This window comes from Chenopodium album, chromosome 8 (genome assembly GCF_948465745.1).
Source record: "Chenopodium album chromosome 8, dcCheAlbu1.1, whole genome shotgun sequence".
Taxonomy (NCBI): domain Eukaryota; kingdom Viridiplantae; phylum Streptophyta; class Magnoliopsida; order Caryophyllales; family Amaranthaceae; genus Chenopodium; species Chenopodium album.
Window position 1 is genome coordinate 5,448,542 of NC_137841.1, and position 18,649 is coordinate 5,467,190.

Here is an 18,649-nt window from a genome sequence, read left to right on the forward strand (position 1 = left end):
TATTTAGCGTTTTTTTTTGTTTAAAGGGAATTATACAAAAAAAAAATTGTTTAAAAAATGTAGAATCCCATTATTTTGAAATACCATTTTAGGAATACGACAAAAATAAATAAATAAACCAAAATTGCAAAAGAAAATATCATTCGAACGATCGAAAATCGCGTAAAATGAGAAAAGAGAGAAAATTTCTTTTCAGATAACAATGTATCCATTGTGAAACAACATACTCTAATTCAATACTCGTAATTAGTTACGGCGAAATAACATGCTCTAATTCAATACTCGTAATTAGTTACGGAGTAAAACACTAGGAGAATATTAACACAATCTTTGCCCCACATTAAGTAATAGAAACATACAAATAAACATCAAATAGTAAATACATTCCTACCTAATCTAAGAAGATGAAGTAACCATAATTATAAACTATACTTTATCTTCCCCCATAAATTATAATCTCTACCAACCAAGATAATTACTATCCCTTCAAACAAAAAAAAATTCTCCCCTAATCTAGTTTCCTTGATCACCAACCATCACAAATTCACAATAACAAAAATACTCCGTACTCCGTAATAAACAGTTAATTACATGAAAAATCATTTGGGCCGTAAGTAACGGCCCGTAATGACCAAAACATAGAATAGAAAGAAATAAAAACACCCTCAAAAATCTCCTGTTCAATTTCTCACTCTTGTTTCTGGATTGTTTTTCCAAAGTTAGCAAAAAATTTTATAATTTTTCTCCACTACTTCTACTACCTGATCACACAACAACAACAACAACAACAACAACAAAGTGTAGAGTATCACCAAATCCCTATTTTCTCTCTCCTAAACTTTTTATTTCCCAGTTTTTATTATTTATTATCCTCCATTTTTCTGCCATGGATCTACTTCTTCAAACCTCGATTTCCTGTTTCTAGATCTCCAATTTTCTGTCACAATTTCAAATTCGAATTTGTTGGGTTTTTGATTTTTGAAATTTGTGATTGTTCATTTTTTATTTTTGATTTGTTGTTGTTGTTGATTGAGGATGAAGGTTCCGTGTTGTTCGGTGTGTCATACGAGGTACAACGACGAGGAACGAGCTCCATTGTTACTCCATTGCGGCCATGGATTCTGCAAAGAGTGTCTTTCTCGAATGTTCGCTTCATCGCTCGACAACTCTCTGTCATGCCCTCGTTGTCGCCATGTAACCCTAGTCGGGAACTCGGTCTCGGCTTTACGGAAGAACTTCGCGCTTCTTGCGGTCACCGCTACGGGGAACTCGTCCTCGGATGATGACGTCAGCGATGGGGATGGTGACGTGGAGAATGATGAGTTTGAGGAGTACGAGGAGGATCGGAGGCGGAGCTCGAGCGCTTCGAGTTCCGGGGGGTGTTCGGTGGGGGGTGCGATTGAGCTGGCGAATCATGGGGAGTTGAAGTTTCTGCAGAGGATTGGGGAGGGGAAGAGGGCTGGGGTGGAAATGTGGAGTGCTACGTTGGTGGGCGGGGTTCGGGCGGGGGGCCGGTGTCGGCATAAGGTTGCGGTTAGGAAGGTTTCGATTACGGAGGAGATGGATGTGATGTGGGTGCAGAGTCAGTTGGAGAGTTTGAGGCAGGCGGCGATTTGGTGTAGGAATGTTTGTACCTTTCATGGGGTTATTAGAGGAGCTGATAGTTGTCTTAGTCTTGTAATGGATAAGTGTTATGGTTCTCTTCAATCGGCTATGCAGCGTAATGAGGGGAGGTTGACACTTGAGCAAATTCTCAGGTTCGGGTTTTTACTCCTTTTGTTTTCTTTTTGATTTTGATTGGGTTAGAAACAGTTTTTGATTGTAGATTGTTGATGGTTTTTTGATAATTGGGTTGGTGATTTTATTGTCAAAGATTATGATTTGCTTAATTTCTTGTATTGTATGTTAATTACCTAGAAATGAAGATCTTCACCTATTTGTGATTAGTCTTGTTATAGGGGAAGAACTTGGTTATTAATGAGTGATGTTAGCCAAGGTATCCCGATACTTGTATCATAAGCATCTCTGAGTGTTGATATTCGTGGAGATTTTTTGATACTGCAATTAGCAGAAGCACTGAATGCAGCACAATGCAGTTCGTCTCTAATAAGAATGAAGCTGGCCTTTTTTTTTATAGGTTTCATGCAATCATGCCCCTCTTCTCATCTTCTGGCACTCTCTCACCGCTATTGCTGCTTTTAGCCAAAAACCTCTTCGTTTATATTCTGCCCTGATAAAATTAATTAGTTTCCTTTTAAAAAGTTAGTACAGGTTGTGGGAAATGCACCTCCTCTCATCTTCTGGCACTCTCTGCTTCTAGCCAAAACCCTCTTCGTTTATATTCTGCCACGACAACAATAATTTCCTTAACAAAAAACTTAGTACAAGTTGTGAGAAACGTAATGAATAGATATACTCCCTGTAGCCAGGTTATTCATGAACAGCGCAATCTAATGGGTGATGGGTTTGATTGCACCACATTAGGATCAATCGTCTAGACTAGTTTATTCTTTATTGTCAATTAAAAATCTCATTGGGATGGCTATGCAGAAGCACTTCAAAGTAAAATGATGGAAGTCATTTAATAGTTGTTTTGTTTGGGTTTCCTTTTGGTAGTTTTAGTCATTTATTTTTTTGGGGGTGGGGATTTATAGGTGGGGAGTTGGGTTAGGATTTAGTGGGCGGGGAGGGGGAGGAATGTAATAGACTAGGTTTCGGACTTCATATTTCAAAATTAGTGAGACATATGAACCATGATGAAAGCTTGAATCTTTGATTGAAATGGCAAAAGGGTTACAAAATGATGGGTGGATTGCTTTAGGCTATTACTCTCTTTGATATCTTTAGGTTATCACTCTCTTTGTAACTTTAGGTTGTCACTCTCGTAGTAACTTTAGGTTACTACTCTATAACATAGTTCCTCACAATTCACAAAAATCTACTGCCATGCTAAATGCTATCTATACTCAAGCTTACTACTAAGGTTATCCTAGCAATTAAAATAGTTTGTCTCTATTACAAGTTTACAATAGAAGATCAGCCTATTCAATTCATGTTGCTCTTCTCCTTAGTGGAACATAAATGAGTTTTGTCCATTAGTGTCTTGCTGTCATTTGCTTCCCGTTACACTTAGGTAGCAACCCCATTGAGTCCATCACATGGAAGAGGAGAGGTAACCCTAATGGTTAATTATATTACATGGACATGGCTTAAACCTAGAAATACTTGTGTCATAACTGCATGAAACAATTTGGATTTGAAATCTGTTGTTGGAAACCTTGTCTTGTGACTGGACATGGAAACAAATTCAAGAGAGCAAATGGGGAAGTAAGAGGAAGAAGTAATATATACTCAGTGCTGCCTCAAGCGTCATCTTCAAGGCATCCCCAACACTATACTTTGCTCACTTTTTCTTAAGAAATCATTACTTATTCTTGCTAAAAAAGATCAAACCACGTTAGAATATGTTTGGAAAGGTGTGCCTATGTAGTGGGCATGTGCTAGTCGTTTTTGACAAGGCACAATGTTGCAACAATAAGTGGTGGTTTTGCATTAATTTAACCTTGAACATTGTTTTAACCTTGAAATTAAATTGTTCGTTGCTTCGAACAAGCATGCTTGGTGCTCGTCAAACCTTGTCTTCAGGCCCCTATTGTCTTTGTGCACTTTGAGCTATTTCCTCTTTTTTTACGTCGTTAAGTTCTAGGACTGTGTGTGTTGGGGAGGGGGGGGGGGTGTTGGGGGTTGGGAACAAATGGAAGTTTTTGGATATTTATTTCACATATGCCTTGTCGCTTTGCATGGATAGTCTCAAATGGCAAGGATAAAAAGTCTTGATCTTTGAATATGTTGAGTGTAGTAAATAATATTTAATTTAGTGCCCCTGAATCATTTGGAAATGAGTTAAGGGGAAAGAATACAGATTTTCACTCTTGTTGGATAGAAGTTAAAATAAGCATGGTCAATGTTTTACTTTCTTATAATTGTAATTGCTTTGACCAAAAATAAAATTCACTTTCCTTTAAAATTCAATTTTGTTCTCGGACTTTGTCATCTGTATTTTGTATCAATGCGTGGTTGTTTTTGGAACTCGCCCTCTTTAGATGAGATTTCATCATCTTTAGAGAGAGAGAACTTCTCCGAATTTTCTCTTCATTGTTATACCAAGGGCTACATCTTGATATACATGAACTTACCAACAAAGATCGATTTTTGAAATTAGGGAAGTAGTTGTTGTTGTTGGTGGTGGTGGTGATGGTGTGTGTTTGTTTCATTTTTTTAGAAAAATATACGGAGTATGTATTATGACTGTATTCAGAGTAAAGAGAAGACGGTCGAAATCTTTCTCTAATATATTTTGGTGCTTGAGTTGCATTCTTTCTTTTAAGAATAATGAATTCACCCTTTGGATCTTTGATTGATGATTAAGATGCTATTTTTTTTTTGGGTACAAGGCTTGTGATAAAGTTAACAGAAATATTCTTTTTGAAGGGCACCAACTGCAGTTCACTATTATGCATGAAATCATTCTTTTCTATTGCATAGCTACTATGTTAGTTCACTTTGATGTGCTAAAACCCTTTTTTATTATTGCCCTCGCAGCTTTAAGATAAACCATGCCTCTGTTTTGAAAAGTTTTCTGACATACTACATGCCTCTGTTTTGGGTGTACTTTAGGCCTTGTTTTCTTTATCCAATTTTATGAATTTGAACTAATTTTACTTGCTAATTCTAAATTTACTGATTTTTGCTGATTAATTTTTACTATTGCGCTTGTGTATTTCTTAATGGTGATACTTTTTTCTTACTTCTTAATTAGACTATAGTAGTTTTATTGATTAAAACTGATTTTACCCACTTTTATGAATTTGAACTATAATATTAATTTTACTGATTTTTACTGTTGCACTAGTATTTTTTCTATTAAAGAGTTACTTTTTTCTTTGCTATTAATTTGACTATTGTAGTTTTTATTGATTGATACAGTTTTTGATGGAAGAGAACAAAGTCTGAAGAGTTAGTGGTGGATCTTATCTTGTAAATAAAATAACTTAGGAAACAAAGAGAAAGACAAATAGGTTGAGGATTATAGTCATTCTAACATTCTTTTTCTGCTGGATATTAATATATAATCCCTTCATTCTTTTTTAGTTGGCTTTATAGTATGACTTTATGATAAAACGTAGTCATGTTGGATATTGTTAGAATCATCTTAATTTTATATTTACATGATATCATCTTTTTTTTATATTACTTGTTAGTAATTAGAGATATTTATTGTTAACTTGTGCGTTGGCAAACTCAATCAATCAAAACCTTAATCCCATAAGTGGGGTTGGCTACATGAACCAAATTTGATTATTCCGTGTAATCATCAACAAAGATCCTCCTCCTCCATCCCTTACGATCCAAGGCCTCCTCCTCATGCAAATCCATAAACTTCATATTCTTCCTAACTCCTTCCAACCAAGTCATTTTTGGTCTCCCACTCCCTCGTTTATAAAGTTGTTGAACTTGTGCGTTGGCAAACGTGATAAAAAAATATGTTAACAAAAAAATAACGGAGGAATTATAAAGTTGTACTCCTTTTTATCTTGTGTATTTTGTTTCGTTTTTTTTTTTTTTTTTTTTTTTTTTTTTTTTTTTTTTTCCTGTAAATATTTAATCACCCATTTGCCTTTCCCTCTTTCCACTATGTATTATGAAGTATTTTGTTGGTTACATCCCTTTCACCATATATATCCTTTCCCTATGAACGAAGCACTACATTTCATTTATTGTAGCTATACGGGAGGTATGGCATTATTGACTATATATTGTATTCAGAAACTTATGGCTTGCACAGTTCAGTCCTTGTAGGCGTAGTCATGCTTCCGGTGTTGTTTGTTTGTGTGGACTTAGAGTTGAAATTATATTTCTGAAATCTAAAAAAATTGCGTGTTTGAATATTTTAGGTATGGAGCAGATATTGCCCGAGGAGTTGCTGAACTTCATGCTGCTGGTGTTGTTTGTATGAATTTAAAACCATCTAATATTCTTTTGGACGTGACTGGTCATGCGGTGGTCTCTGATTATGGACTTCCAGCAATCCTGAAAAAGCCAATATGCAGAAAAGCTCGAGCTGAAGGGGATTCGTCAATAATTCATTCTTGTATGGATTGCACGATGCTTAGTCCACATTATACGGCACCAGAGGCATGGGAGCCGGTCAGGAAATCATTGAACTTGTTTTGGGAAGAAGCTATAGGGATATCTGCAGAGTCTGATGCATGGAGTTTTGGATGCACCTTGGTGGAAATGTGCACTGGGACTGTTCCGTATGTACCATGTATCCATTTTTGATTGACTTTATATTCATGGTTTATCTATTAGCATGCTGGTTTTGTTTAGTTGAACACAGAATAACTTTTGATGTGTATCGCCTATTATTGGCATCCAGTTGGGCAGGTCTGAGTGCTGAGGAAATTTATCGCACTGTTGTCAAGGCTCGAAGATTGCCTCCACAATATGCTAGTGTAGTTGGTGTCGGAATACCGAGGGAGCTGTGGAAGATGATTGGGGAATGCCTCCAGTTCAAACCATCTAAGCGCCCTACTTTCAGTGCAATGCTAGCCATATTTCTTCGTCATTTGCAGTCACTGCCTCGAAGCCCTCCTGCAAGTCCAGAAAAGTAAATATTTCATATTTTTATTGTCTCATTCACCCCTCTTTTAAAAGTTTGTTAACCTTGTTTTTCTCTTTCCCTCCTTTCATATGTGTGTGTACCTGCAACTGCATTGATCACTTCTGCTGTAATTTCTTCTTTTGGTGCTTTTCTTGTTTCTTCCTTAATTGGGTATATTATCTTGTTCATGTACACTTGTAATGGCAAATTTCCAGCGATGTTGAAGCTTGTTCGACAAATTTAATTGAGCCTTCCCCAACATCTGTCTTGGAGGTGTACCCATATAACCCCAATCAACTGCATCAACTAGTTTCTGAGGGGGATTTGAATGGTGTAAGGTTGGTGCCCTGCTGATTATGAGGGCCGAATGGGCATTCTTGTCTATGTGTCTGATTTTTGTTGCTGCATTTGCAGAAATTTTCTTGCGAAGGCTGCATCTGGGGCAGGAAGCAGTGCAGTGTCTTCGTTACTAGAAGCACAAAATAATGATGGGCAGACTGCGCTCCACCTTGCCTGTAGAAGAGGGAGTTCTGAACTTGTTGAGGCTATTTTGGAGTACAAAGAGGCTGATGTAGATATTCTTGATAAAGATGGGGATCCTCCATTAGTCTTTGCTTTGGCAGCTGGATCTCCTGAGTGTGTTCGTGCCCTTATTAAAAGAAATTCTAATGTGAGATCTAGGTTAAGGGAAGGTTTTGGGCCTTCTGTAGCTCATGTTTGTGCATACCATGGTCAACCTGATTGCATGCGTGTACGTCTTCTATGATCTCTGTGATATTTTGTGGTTATGCCTCTTTTAGTTACTTTTGTTTGTTCTTCCATTCCTATATATGGTTATTAACTTGATTGGGACTTCCTAATTCCTATATAATATTTGTTTACTACGGCAGGAATTATTATTAGCTGGGGCTGATCCTAATGCTGTCGATGATGAAGGTGAATCTGTGCTGCACAGAGCTGTTGCGAAGAAATATACAGACTGTGCTTTGATCCTATTGGAACATGGAGGCTCTAGATCAATGAGTGTTCCGAATTTAAAGGAGTTGACGTATGTATATCTCCACTTTGCTGCTCCAATTTTCATTCATGATTGTCTTTAGTTAAATTGAAGGTTTAACCCTAGCTAGCTTGGAAATGTACGTGGAAAATTGGTTGTTCGAAAATATAGGATAGGGATATACTTTATTGGCATAATATACCTGTGAAATATATCAAGCACAGAAACATGCATTGGGGGGGGGGGGGAGGGGGGGGGGGGGGGGATGTTCTGGCCCTTCTGGATACAGGAAACTGGAGGAAGTGCAATCAGAACATTTGGGGTATGCATAAACTTGCATTTATATCTGGTATAACATTTGCGTGTTTTTGCTAAATACTCGAGATTCAAAATAGATCATGTGTTATCTTGGGCCTTAGTTTAAAACTAGGGTTTGTAACATTAAATTGTAATGTGCTATAATGACCCCGAGGAACCTGATATAGGTCTAGGCAGTTTGGTCAAGTTTGCGTGGTACATCATCGTTAAGTAGAGCAAGCTTTTAGGATTTAAATATGTTCTTAGAAGATATAGATTATTGTAGAATGTACCTGTAAATCTGTAATACTTGGTCTTTGTACTTGTGTAATTTTTTTGATAGTGTGCTATGTGTCCATTTTGTACCCATCCCACTCACCCGCATATTTTGGAGGTTTGAAAACTCTAGCTTTAGGGAGCTCGTTTATTAAGTGATTGTAAAATAGAGACTTTCATTTGTACGTAAGCTCACACAAAGAAATCATTCTGAAGGCACTATAACACTTGTTTACCTCCACTCTCAAGCTTTACTTGTTGCATTATCCTCCCAAATAGCAATGGCTATAACTTGATTTGTTTTCCAATTAGAATGTGAAACACATATGTGTGTCTAAGTCTCTAAGGTGTTCAAACTTCAAAAATAGTCCTCATTTGACTTGCAACTCCTTGGTTATTGGGCATGGATGAAGTATAGGTTTTAATGTAAACTTTAATGGTCGCTATAGGGCTCCAAAAGAATGTTGGGAGGTACTTAAAATGAAATGATAACCCCCCTTTTTATTTTTTTTTGGGGGGTGATGTTGTATGAAATAGGAGCAGCATTCGGATATTCCTATTCTTTTTGCAGGAAAAATTTCGGCTAATATAATGAAAACAATGGCTTAGTATGATTTCGATGTTGCTTTTATATATTGTCACTGTCTGTATATCCAAGTAGCTTACTCATGGGTTATACTCGAGGGGGATTAGGTTGCACCATTTTTAAATAGTGACAACAAACTTACCTCTTTTAACTACAAAATCAAGAGAGTGAGGGATAGCTCAAGTGGTTAAAGCTTCCCTCCCAATTCTAGGTGATCATGGGATCAATTCTCATCACTCGCCCTTGTGGCTCTAAACACCCCCAAATATTTTCTATCTCTTCAGCCCAAAAAAGTCTCGGTCTAAAAGTATGAACTTGATAAGACAGTAAACTATAGTTTCAGACTTATGATTCTTTAGTGGTAGTTTTTATATATACTCTATGATAGTTGCTTTTTATGAATTAGCTTTTATAGTTTATAAAAATGATAAGTTTTTTCCTCAATTATTTTAAAGGTGATGTTGCTTCCATTTTTCTAGTTCATGAATTCGTTACATTCCCTCTTTTATTCATAATTCTGTGAAGAACCTTTTCCCTACTTTATCTTACACAGCGCTCACTTAAAAAACTCCATAATTTTTTACATAGACCTCATTTACTAGACTACCTCAAATACTTCTATTTTCACATGGCCTACTTGCGTTGTCTTTCTCCCACCCACCTTTACCTTTGTGCAAATTGTAACTGAAACTAACTCAAAGAATCAAAGGTAATTAATTAGAGAGATCAGCCAAGGCAATATAAGTAGCACGACGTGGTGGTATTAATTATTAATCTTTCAGCTAATTAATTTGTAAAGGTTGCTTAAAACCATTGTTGTTGCAGCGAGTTGTGCCTTTCAAATTTGAAGATATTGTTAAATTAAATTGCATTAACTTGGTTAGATGAATTCTGATATATTATTAAGTCATTTATGCTAATCTATAGATAGAGGGAAGTGGGACAAAGTTCTAAAGATAATTGCACTATCTGTTGATTCTGTAAGAAATTTAAATTACAACAGTGGGATTAGAAACATGATACATAGATCACCTTCTTCTAATTGAATTACAATAGTGGAATTAGAAACATGATGCAGTATTTTTTGCAGCATCATGTATGCATGTGAATATGTGATATAGACATTTTGCTCAATCCTGTGCTGCTATGATTTCATTCTTCCTTAAGTATTGTTTCTCTGTAACTAACACAGTAATGTCACAGACCCTTGCACCTTTGTGTATCAACATGGAATGTAGCTGTTGTGAGAAGATGGGTTGAAGTTGCTACTACCGAGGAGATAGCTGATGCAATCAATATACCAAGCTCATCTGGTACAGCCTTGTGTATGGCTGCAGCTGCTAAGAAATACCATGAAAAAGGTGCACTTAGAAAGAGTTTTTTTTTATAAATATTACTATGGAGTGTTGCTCATTATTAATAGCCAGCCATGCTATGCTGGCTACATATCTGAATAGTTTTTTCTCCGTTCCCAAAAGGAGGTTACATTTGGTGGTTTTACATTGTTACTTCCTCCGTTCCTAAAAGAGGGTTACATTTTCCCGTTTTGGTGTTTCCCTTTAATGGTTACGTTTCAATTATTCTTAAATTAATATATATATATATATATATATATATATAAAACACATTTTCCTCAAAAAAAAAAAATATATATATATATATTCCATAAAATTATCCCCATTTATCAAAATATTTACATATTTCCAATGCAACTATTCCTATTTACAAAAATATTTACCTACTCTCTATACAAATATTCCAATTTTCAAAGTTAATTTAACTTTGAAAATAGGAATATTTGCATTGAAATTAGGTAAATATTTTTGTATATAGGAGTAGTTGCATTGGGAGTATGTAAATATTTTGATAAATGGGGATAGTTGCATGGATAATAATGTAATATGTATGTATGTTTGAGGAAAATGTATAAAAAAAATGATTATTATGATCTAGCAAATAATTGAAACGTAACTATTTAAGAGGTACGCTTAAATGGCAAACGTAACCCTCTCTCAAGAACAGAGGGAGTAGCGTTCTTTCCTGTTTCATAAAATATCCATTAATAAAGATATCCTTTGAAGAACTAACTAGCTTTATGCTGTTGTTGTGGAACAATTTACATAATGCAAATTAATAATTTTATTTCCCCTTGTGGAGCTTTTGTGAACAGTGAGCTTGATAAGACTTTAAAGGAATTATGTGGCTCGTGGGTTGCTCCACTTTTCCTCTGTTCTATATATATGCAATGGACTTATGAAGGGGGAGATAATTTTAGGCACTCTCCTTATTAGTTAGTTATGGGTAGCATATTCGTTAGGGAGTTTGTCTGGAAAGAATTTCTACTAACAGAGAAGATTAAGAGGGGAGGGGGGGGGGGGTGATGAGGATTGAGGAAAGGTATTTTGAATTTTGTTGAATGTTTTGCTAGCATGTAGGTTGCTAATTGGGAGTGAACCAGGCCACTCAAAAGCTTGGTAACTATCCTTAATTATTTCTAGGAATTCTAGTTTATTAATCAATTAATATTTTCTGCACCAATTGCTTAGCTATGTTAAGTTTTAGCAAAAATATTGCACATTTACTTTTTAAGGAAGTTATCAAAAATATTACATCATACCTCTTTTAGGAAATCCTATATCTCCTTAAACACTGAAAGTATCCAATATATTCATACAAACATTTTCTAACTTCCTTACTTGGGTTTTGTTGGTAATTCACATGGTTTTGGGGTCCCTTCTTAACCTTTTCCCACTTCCTTTGCCTCCCCCTATGGTGCATTCTAATAGAACATAGGAAAGAAACTATATTTTAACCTGAGTTTTCTTGTCTGCTGTCTGTCTTCTTTTGCTGTTTTCATGTCTCTTGTTCACTTTTGGTATTCTCTACCCGTAATTTATTTAGAAAATCCATGTGTTTCTCTATCTTATTAATTATTTAAAAGGTTATGGTGGTGACCTTTTAAACCGAGATGTTTCTGATCACAATCACATGCTTTTCTACATCAGTTATCTACATGATATTAGATTGTGCTGCATTCCAGCCTTTTTCTGTTTAATTGTTGTTGCATGTTACTATTACCTACTACTGGTGTCCATATCACAACATGTCTGCCAACATATGCACTTATCTTTCATCATTTTCCCATTAGCTGCACATTGAAAATTTGGTTTCCTGGTGTTGCTCATCTATTAAATGAAAATCACCAGGAATCCCAGCCTTGTCTTTCCATTTCTTGCATTTGTTGGCATCGCCAGTTCAATCTATGTTTATAATATCTCCTTTCTTAGCTTAATTTGTGATTGCTTCAAAGCGAACATGGTTAGTCAGATTTCACTATTCTGTTATGAACCACCCCAGAGACCCCTTCTCCGTCCAAAATTAAAAAAGGCATAAAGCAGGGAAAAAAATGTAACTATTTTTTTTCCCTGTATGATCTTGACTCTGCTATTCTTTTGGAGGATCCTCTTAGGATTTTAAGGTGTTCTAACCTTTGTGAAAATTATTTGTTGTTAAGAGGGAAGAGAATTGGTGCGACTATTACTTGCTGCTGGAGCTGACCCAACAGCCCAAGATGATCAACAGAGAACTGCTTTGCATACAGCTGCTATGGCTAATGATGTGGAGCTGGTGCAGGTGACAAGTTTTTATTATTTTTTTATTTTATGTTTTTATGTGCTTCAAACTCAGGGAAAGGCATTAGTGTTTGTCAAAGTGGTACTAGACTTCTATTACTTGTTCACTGACTAGGCAACTGTTAATGAGAAATTGGAGTGGAAAACCGTCACGAGGAAAACAAATTTGGAGCCCTGTCAAACTCTGTACTGTGTAGATGTTGCTTGCTGAAAATGGTTGCGAAGATTAAATTTATGCAGTTTTAGACTATTAAATATGGAAAATAATTGTATCAGAAGTTAGCATGATCAACTGTATATACTTTCAGTGCTTCGCATACTTTCACAATGGCAGGATATATAAAAAAGGTTTAGCATTCCTGAACTATATTGCTTGCTCATACATATTTTCAATCTTTTTGCAGATCATTCTGGATGCTGGAGTTGATGTCAACATCCGTAATGTGCACAACACAGTACCTCTTCATGTGGCTTTGGCTCGAGGTGCAAAATCTTGCATTGGGCTCCTGCTGTCGGCTGGAGCGGACTATAATTTCCAGGTTCTGCTCATGTCTTGCTACAGTATTAGTGGAAATAGTTAACTATGTGATTTTTCTATCTTTCCTAAAGTGTAGCACATTGGCCGCACACACGAAAAATATTTACTTATTCAGTTATCTCCTCTTTTATCACCTTGCTCCCCTATCTCCCCGTGAAAATAGTTTTTTGCTTGAGGTTTGACTTTTGGTCTTGTGAATGTCACTTGACAAAAACATTATTTTAAAATTAACATTAGGGTCGATCTTATCCCCTGATCTTGAGAAACCTTTCTAAGATCTATTGTAGGAATCTGATCTCGGCAACCTCAATCTCTGTTAGTCTATGACTTTTTTTTTTCTCTTGTATCTTGTGTCCGTTGGGATGTTTATCAGATTAGTATTTTCCTTATCTTCAGGATGATGAAGGTGATAATGCTTTCCACATAGCAGCTGATGCAGCTAAGATGATTCGTGAAAACCTCGAATGGATTATTCATATGCTAAAGTGTCCAGATGCTGCCGTTGATCTGAGGAACCACAGGCAAGTGTTAAATGCGTTGAATCTCATCACTATGATTTTACTCCCTTGCTATTTTATGTTTCTTTTCTTATCTAGTGCTGTATGATTCTAATTGCCAATAGTAAAAGATTGATTTAGCCAGATGTTCTTTACCTTGTCAATTCATAGACTAGTATATAGTCTGGTTAAAGTTGAACTAGTCAAGAATATGTGTTACGAGTATTACTTATGCGGTATTGCATGTTTTGTGACGGATAACAGTGGTAAGACTTTAAAAGACTTTTTAGAGGCCCTTCCTCGAGAATGGATTTCTGAAGATCTGATGGAGGCACTTTTGGATAAGGGGGTTCAACTGTCTCCTACAATGTAAGCATTGTAAATTCCAAGAGCACTATTCTGACCATCTTTTTCTTTCCTTCTAATTGTTAAATCTATCTGTTAATTGTTTTATGTAGTTATTTAGCTGGTGATTGGGTGAAATTTAGAAGAAGTGTCACTGCTCCAAAGTATGGTTGGCAAGGTGCAACACAGATGAGTGTTGGTTTTGTACAGAGTATTCCTGACAAGGATCACTTGATAATATCATTTTGTACTGGAGAGGCTCGTGTTTTGGTGAATGAAGTTATAAAAGTAATTCCATTAGACAGGGGACAGCATGTAAAACTTAAACAAGATGTCAAGGAACCAAGGTTAGTGATAGTGGTATTATTTCTGTTAGATTTTTCTTACATTATACATGGGTGCAAATATTTTCAAGAATTTTGCTCATTGATTACCTTAAAATGCTCATTCTTTGACTGTAATTTTCAATACAAGTGTAATTTATGTTTTAGGTTTGGTTGGCGGGGCCACTCACGCGACAGCATAGGAACTGTACTTTGTGTTGATGATGATGGGATATTGCGGGTTGGATTTCCGGGGGCCTCCAGAGGATGGAAGGCTGATCCTGCTGAGATGGAAAGAGTAGAAGAATACAAGGTTGGGGACTGGGTTCGTATACGCCCATCTCTTACCACAGCCAAACATGGCTTGGGTGCTGTAACACCGGGCAGTATTGGTATAGTATATTGTATTAGACCTGATAGTAGTTTGTTGCTGGAAATAAGTTACCTTCCAAATCCGTGGCATTGTGAGCCAGAAGAGGTTGAGCATGTTGAACCTTTCAGGGTAAGTAGAATCTTTCTTAGCTATTGGTTTATGTTATCTTTTGCCTTTTCTTGTTTCAATTGTTAATTAATCTGTTTTGTATTTCCTTAGGTTGGTGACCGGATATGTGTAAAACGTTCAGTTGCCGAACCAAGATATGCTTGGGGGGGTGAAACTCATCATAGTGTGGGAAGAATAAGTGAGATAGAGAGTGATGGCCTCATAATTATTGAAATTCCCAACCGGCCAATACCTTGGCAAGCTGATCCTGCTGACATGGAAAAAGTGGAGGATTATAAGGTAACTTCTTTTCAATTTTTGATGATATGTACTTGTTAGCTATCTACCAGTGTTTCAGTCCTTACTGCATAATTGCAGGTACGAGATTGGGTTAGAGTTAAAGCTTCAGTCTCATCTCCCAAATACGGATGGGAAGATGTCAACAGAAATAGCATTGGAGTTATCCATAGCCTAGAGGAAGATGGTGACATGGGTGTTGCCTTTTGCTTTAGAAGCAAGCTCTTTACTTGTTCTGTGACCGATATGGAGAAGGTGGCTCCTTTTGAAGTTGGGCAAGAGATTCATGTGATGCAATCTATTTCTGTTCCTCGGCTTGGATGGTCTAATGAATCTCCAGCTACTGTTGGGAAAATTGTGCGAATTGACATGGATGGAACATTAAATGTAAGAATATTTCTCCATCCCTTTTAATTTATTTTTGTCGACTACAATAGTTTGTATATAAATTAGGAGTTTTATACACCCTTGAAGTAAACTGATTTTCACATGGACTTGATTCTCTTTTATTTAAAATTTGTGATTTTTGGTGTTTAGCTTTTAGAGTAGACTATGATCTGAAAGCATGCATGCCCCACTCATATTAAAACGGATGGTGCTGTAGAGGAGGTTGTACTTTCAGGATTTACTTGAATTGGATATATATCTTTTTGTTGGCAGTGGGCCAATGGCAATAAATGCTGATGGTAAAGTAGCTCATTGAGCGTTTAGAGTTTTGATCAGTAAAACAATTTCTGCTTACTATCTTTTCGGTAAATAGAACAGGACCTATGCTGCTCCTTTCATTGGCCATTTGCCTTCAACCATTTTCCAGTTTCTTAGCCCTTCCACTGCCTTGCTTAATTATTTGATGACAAATCTTGCCGGCAATGTGTTGAATTGCAGCAATTAGCAAACAGATAAATAAAAGCTTTTGATATTGTTACTCAAGAAAATCCAATTACTTCATGAACTTGTAAAAATGAATTCCCCTTTGGCCTAAAAAAAGAAGAAAGAATAATAGAAGCTTTTATTGGAATTTGGCGGAATCTACAGCAATATGTCATTTAGCGCACCCAATACTGTTGTTGCTGTGATGCTACTCTCTGTACCAAAGCTATTGTTAATGTTATATAGGGCCAAAATTTCTAAATTTCTTCCAACTTGATAAACATTCAATTAAAAATTATAATAGTTAACGGAAAGATGCATTCTGTTTTACATAAAATTATTTTTCAGTTTCTTTGACAGTCATAATACGTTTTGCTTTTATGCTTCCTTAACATGTATGTATTCAGCATATTATTATTGAGTGAGCATGATACAGTGCTAATGATTATTTATAAGTACGGTTCGGTTCAAATTGTTTAACTGCCTGCATTTTTTTCCTGGCCTTGTTAATCCTGTACATCGTAGGAGCTCAAGTATTTGTATCAATGCAGGTGAAGGTAGCTGGCAGATCCAGCCTCTGGAGAGTTTCTCCTGGAGATGCTGCCTGTCTGTCAGGTTTTGAAGTCGGTGATTGGGTGAGATCAAAACCCATCTTGGGAGCTAGGCCAAGTTATGACTGGAGCAGTATAGGAAAGGAAGGTGTAGCAGTTGTTCATAGTGTACAAGATAATGGTTATTTAGAGCTGGCTTGTTGCTTCCGTAAAGGAAAGTGGCATGCTCATGACACGGACATGGAGAAGATCCCAAGTCTCAAGGTTGGGCAGTATGTAAAATTCCGTGCTGAACTAACAGAGCCAAGATGGGGCTGGAGAGGAGCCAATTCGAAATCCCGAGGCATTATTACCAGTGTTCATGCTGATGGAGAAGTAAGGGTAGCATTTTTTGGCTTGCCAGGGCTCTGGAGAGCAGATCCTGCTGACTTGGAGATTGAGGCAGTGTTTGATGTTGGTGAGTGGGTGAGATTGAAGGATGGTGCTGGAAATTGGAAATCTATTGGCCCGGGCAGTATAGGGGTTGTACAGGGACTAGGATATGAGGGTGATGAATGGGATGGAACTGTTTCTGTTGGTTTCTGTGGAGAGCAAGAAAATTGGGTGGGACTCATTTCTCATCTTGAGAAGGTTAATAAGCTAATGCTTGGACAAAAAGTACGAGTAAAATTCTCAATCAAGCAGCCAAGGTTTGGCTGGTCAGGTCACAGTCATGCTAGTGTCGGGACAATAACATCAATTGATGCAGACGGCAAGCTAAGAATTTATACACCTGCTGGTTCAAAGGCTTGGATGCTGGACCCATCTGAAGTTGAGGTGGTCGAGGAGGAGGAGATCCATATCGGAGACTGGGTTAAGGTTAAGGAATCGGTGACAAACCCAACACACCAATGGGGAGAGGTGACTCCTTCCAGCATTGGTGTCGTACACCGCATGGATGAAGGACAGCTTTGGGTTGCATTCTGCTTCTTGGAAAGGCTTTGGATTTGCAAGGCTTCAGAAATGGAAAAAATTAGGCAGTTCAGGGTTAGGGACAAAGTGAAGATTAGAGAAGGGCTGGTGGCCCCGCGCTGGGGATGGGGGATGGAAACTCATGCAAGCAAGGGAAAAGTTGTGGGGGTTGATGCTAATGGGAAGTTGAGGATAAAGTTTAGATGGAGAGAAGGAAAACCATGGGTTGGAGATCCTGCTGATATAGTTCTTGATGAAACCTAGAAAAGTGTGGAGAAGGTAGCAATAGAATTCATGTCACTGGCAGCTAATGGGAAGTTTGGCCTCTCAATTTTTACGGAGAGGTTCAAATGCATCCTGCTATTGCCGTGCATCATCCAGTATATGCTCATTAGCATGTCATCTTTATATGGATGATGCATCATTGGCGGAAGTTATTGTTAAATAAAGAGGGAATGGTTGATGAGCAAGCAAAGGCATGGGCAGTTGGCTTATTTCACTGTTGTTTACTGGTAAATACACGAGGCAAAGGGAAGTAGCAGTATACCATTTGTATTGCATTATTTTATGTCAATAGTCCCTTTGAGCTTCAGGGTAAATATATATATATAGAATTGGTACGGAAATTTTGTACAAATTAGTTGCCATGATCGAGTTATTGGCCTTCTCTTGTGTTGGGTGTTTTATTTTGAAAGTTAAGTTTTACCATTTGTGGTTCTTGTACAACCTTGTATGCTCTCCAGCCTTAACTGATCTAGTTATCGGAAAGATAATGTGGGGATGACAGCAATAAGTTCCCCTCCCATTTTTCCCCCTATTTGCAACACAATTATTTTACTTTTGATTCGAAAGAGGTAGGGGGGAAATGGGTGGATGGGATTATATGCATACCTTAGAGCTAGGGTTTACAGTATCGGAAACTGTTGTGAATGAAATAGGATTAAGGATTGGTAAAATGTAAAATCAGGTAACATGGAAGAGAATCAGTGATTTAGCTTCTTAGAAGACTTGATAAATTAATACGAAGTGTAAGCCGAGGCAAATAAAACAAGTCAAGGAGGTGATTTAGTATTTTGGTAATTACTCAAGTAGTGTGGTAATTTACAGACTTACGAGTTACTATTGATGTGAATGTTACTCCTTTAGTTTCATAATGTTAGTCCCACTTACATTTATTAATGCAAATTTTTGTTCACAAATATTTTTAATCTCACAGTAGTAAAAATTAGAAAAATTACAGTAGTAATAAAATACTCATTGAGCTCCTAAAAAAAAAAAAACAAAAAAAAACAATCTCATTAAGACAAATAAAAATTAGATCTTATGTGACTATGATGTATGTTC

At 36.9% G+C, this 18,649-nt stretch overlaps 1 protein-coding gene across 1 annotated transcript; it reads left to right on the forward strand.

Annotated features, from left to right (window-relative positions):
- Positions 1 to 719: 719 nt before the first annotated feature.
- LOC145641650 (E3 ubiquitin-protein ligase KEG-like) lies at positions 720 to 18,013 on the forward strand. The gene is made up of 16 exons (XM_081692518.1): positions 720 to 1,757; positions 5,955 to 6,317; positions 6,440 to 6,670; positions 6,880 to 7,002; positions 7,079 to 7,415; positions 7,555 to 7,712; positions 10,024 to 10,181; positions 12,335 to 12,453; positions 12,857 to 12,991; positions 13,387 to 13,511; positions 13,752 to 13,856; positions 13,946 to 14,179; positions 14,324 to 14,657; positions 14,748 to 14,936; positions 15,015 to 15,320; positions 16,355 to 18,013. The coding sequence occupies exons 1-16, from the start codon at positions 1,036 to 1,038 to the stop codon at positions 17,567 to 17,569; spliced, it is 4,854 nt and encodes a 1,617-aa protein (XP_081548644.1). The 5' UTR covers positions 720 to 1,035; the 3' UTR covers positions 17,570 to 18,013.
- Positions 18,014 to 18,649: the final 636 nt, after the last annotated feature.

Coding starts and splice junctions, on each gene's coding strand:
- LOC145641650 (XM_081692518.1), top strand. CDS start 1,036: ATGAAGGTTCCGTGTTGTTCGGTGTGTCATACGAGGTACAACGACGAG. Junction 13,857..13,945: donor GTTCAACTGTCTCCTACAAT/GTAAGCATTGTA, acceptor TGTTTTATGTAG/TTATTTAGCTGGTGATTGGG. Junction 14,658..14,747: donor AGCATGTTGAACCTTTCAGG/GTAAGTAGAATC, acceptor GTATTTCCTTAG/GTTGGTGACCGGATATGTGT.